At 59.0% G+C, this 2,865-nt stretch overlaps 2 protein-coding genes across 2 annotated transcripts in view; one reads left to right on the top strand and one right to left on the bottom strand.

The window, feature by feature from the left end:
- Positions 1-88: 88 nt before the first annotated feature.
- ACA1_307470 (uncharacterized protein) lies at positions 89-1,314 on the top strand (the record flags this gene model as incomplete). The annotated part of the gene is made up of 6 exons (XM_004342349.1): positions 89-407; positions 494-550; positions 697-751; positions 867-950; positions 1,072-1,153; positions 1,246-1,314. The coding sequence occupies 6 exons, from the start codon at positions 89-91 to the stop codon at positions 1,312-1,314; spliced, it is 666 nt and encodes a 221-aa protein (XP_004342398.1).
- Positions 1,315-1,462: 148 nt separating this feature from the next.
- ACA1_307260 (ankyrin repeat-containing protein) overlaps positions 1,463-2,865 on the bottom strand; it is a gene marked incomplete at both ends in the record, with an annotated part of 7,175 nt that continues 5,772 nt past the window's right edge. Inside the window, 7 exons of the mRNA XM_004342348.1 lie at positions 1,463-1,684; positions 1,819-1,960; positions 2,033-2,110; positions 2,216-2,327; positions 2,437-2,494; positions 2,612-2,686; positions 2,794-2,826. Coding sequence (XP_004342397.1) covers positions 1,463-1,684; positions 1,819-1,960; positions 2,033-2,110; positions 2,216-2,327; positions 2,437-2,494; positions 2,612-2,686; positions 2,794-2,826 — 720 coding nt within the window. The remainder of the gene's footprint in view (positions 1,685-1,818; positions 1,961-2,032; positions 2,111-2,215; positions 2,328-2,436; positions 2,495-2,611; positions 2,687-2,793; positions 2,827-2,865) is intronic.

The raw sequence follows: 2,865 nt of genomic DNA, 5'->3' as shown, positions 1-2,865 counted from the left end.
CTCTATTCCCTTCATCGGGCGGGCAGCAGCAGCAGCAGCGCCGCAACCACCACAGCAGCAGAGTCCAAGCTCCTCTACGCCGGTCGCTATGCCCGCCGCGGCTGGCACCAAGCGTCCGAGCAACAACGGCGCCACGTCGTCGCCCACCAACCGACGCCCGGACAGTACTGCTGCGCCCCCGACCACGACTCCGACCCCGGCCCCGGCCCCGAAGGTTTCTGCAACTCCTCCCGCCACGCCTACACCCCCCGCCGCTGCCGCCGCCGCCGCCCCTCAGCCTCGGGCGACGCGTCCCAGTCCTTCCAGCGCCCGCCCCACCCAGCCAAAGGTAATCGGCGGGGTGACGTACAACCTGGAGACGCTCTCGTCCCAAGCCGCCGTCGCCGATGTCGAGGCCCACCCCGTCGGTACGTTGGGCGCGAACACGACACTCTCTCATTCCCTTCTCTCCGCTCGGGTGTTCAGCCGTTTGAAATATGTTCGGCTTTAACAGAGGGAACGGAAGGGCCGCGTCTCGAGTTCTACATGACCGGCAAGAAAGTCCTCATCGGTACCTCCTCATCCGTCCGCGTGCAACCAACTCAGATCGTTAAACCAATGTTCTCTGCTTCAGCCGCCTCATTCGTTTGAAACTAACGCTCAACGTTGCTTGCGCATCAGGTCGTCGAAAACTGTTTGCTCCTAACAACCCAGCAGAGATGGAGAACTCACTGGACTTGTCGGACTTCCCCAAGGCCAACGTTATCTCCAGGTTCGTTCGTCTCCTCGAGTATAGTCAATCGTGTTTTCCCGTCGTGTGCGCTCGATCGAGAGTTACTTCGTGCGGTCGCTGACTCTGCGTGCTTTTACTACAAATCCAACAACAGAAAGCAGGTGGTGGTTACGGCCCTGAAGAGTGGCAGCTTCACTATCGAGAACTTTGCGAGGAACACCACCTCGCTCAACGGAACGTACGTTGGCCCCACACTTGCCAACAAAAGCAATGTTAACCACTCAAGTCTCCACCATGGTACGCGCACCAACACCCCACATCCCACGACCGAGCAGGCCTCTTCTTCAAGGCCAGCCAAGGACAGCTACTTTGCCCTTCGAGCTCTCCTTTGCAGATGTCGTGGTCGTTTTCAAGCCTCCGGCCAAGCCCCGGGTCCCGGCCGTACGCCCCGTCTCCCGCCTCCCCTGTTGTTTGTTGGTGTTGTGTCGGCCTTCTCGCTCACTGAGGGTCCCTACATGTTGGGGCTGACACAGTGGTGGGTCGCGATGTGGGCGGAGAAGAGAGAGGCCAAGGAGAAGGAGAACCCCAAGAACCCCAAGTGAACGGCAACACGATTGCCAAACAAAACAAAACAAAAACAGAGAAAAAAAGTTAAACTAAGGACGCGACATGTGCATGAAGGCCAACAGTGTAATGCCAACACTTACTTCTCTCCACAGCCGGGCCTTTCAACGAGGGGACGATCGACGATTAGTGGTTGCGGCGCATCCGTCCCATGGAGGTGAGGTTCATGAGCTCCTCGGGTTCCATGTGGGCGGTTCGGGGCGCCCGCTTCACCGCGCGGCCCTCGTCGAGCATCTCCTCGTGGTCGGTGCCCTCATCGTCAGTGCCCTCCGCGCGGGCCGGCTTGTTCTTGGCCTTCTCCTTTTCCTTGGCTTCCTTCTCCAACAGCATCGCCGCCGCCTTCTTGGCCTGCAGCACCGCCACGCCACGCCACGCCACGTCATCATAGTCAATGCCGTGTGTGTCGTTGTGTGTGTGTGTGTGAGTGCGTGCGTGCGTGCGTGTGTGCGCGCCCCGTTGTATGTGTGGTGGAGAGTAGGTACCCGCTCGATGGCGCGTGCTGCGGCTTCGATCTCCTTGCGGTTCTTGTCCAGGGCGTGGGTGAGGTCCTTGTTGAAGTCGTGCACGATTTGTACAATATCGGAGCCGGCCACCTCGCCAAACGCCAGCGCCAGGTCGTTGAACCTGGAGAATGGAGCACAGAGTTACACGTCACGATTCTGCATTATTAATATAGGAAAAATATTGTATTGATACCTTTGGGTGAGCTGATTCGCGTCCTCACGGATTTCGTCGACGAGCGGCCGCGACCTCTTGACGAACGTGCTCATCACCCTGGTTGCGCCCACACCACGACACGAACGTCAAACACCGTTGACAATCACACTTGCCATCACCATCAGAGCTTCCAGAGTGGGTGTAAAGGGGGGGGGTCGGTACCCGGGGAAGGAATCGGAGGAGTCCTGGGCCTTCATCTCCTGCACGAACCCTTCGACGTTGGTGATGCCCCTCGAAAGCGTGGCGGCTTCTTCGCTCGCCGCGCTGACCAATTCTGAAGCGCCACATATATGAGGAGGGGGTGAGCGTTGGGGCGCCGTCATCAGCTCTGGAGACTGTCATCAGAGGGCCGCGCGTTGTTGTTGTTGTTGGTTGTTGGGTACCCTTGTATTGGCGGCCCAGATTGGGCATGTCGTATTCGAGCCCCAGCAGCTTCGGATTCTGTTGTGGTTGTGTGATGCCAATGCACCGCCCAATGTCAGCACCACACACACACACACACACACACAACACACACAACACACACAACACACGAAACGTGGTGGATTCGGGACGAACCCGTTGCTCCAAAATCTGGGCGAGGAGGCGCATGAGATTCCAGCCCGTGTTGTCCGTGTCTCGCATGTCCGACAACTGGCGCGGGAGGGCAGAATTGGGCCATGAGGGCGCCATATATGCAGGCGTTAGGACATGTCCTGCATTGGCCGTGTCCGACGCGTGGGCAGAAGAGGGGCGCGCACCTTGAGGAGGGAGGATATCTTGTAGCCCTTGGCCTGGCCACCGAAGTACCCGTCGTTGAGGTAGTTGCCCAG

This window comes from Acanthamoeba castellanii, assembly GCF_000313135.1.
Source record: "Acanthamoeba castellanii str. Neff unplaced genomic scaffold scf7180000083680, whole genome shotgun sequence".
Taxonomy (NCBI): domain Eukaryota; phylum Discosea; order Longamoebia; family Acanthamoebidae; genus Acanthamoeba; species Acanthamoeba castellanii.
The sequence above is the reverse complement of the archived record's forward strand: the minus strand, read 5'-3'. Positions and strand labels throughout refer to the sequence as shown.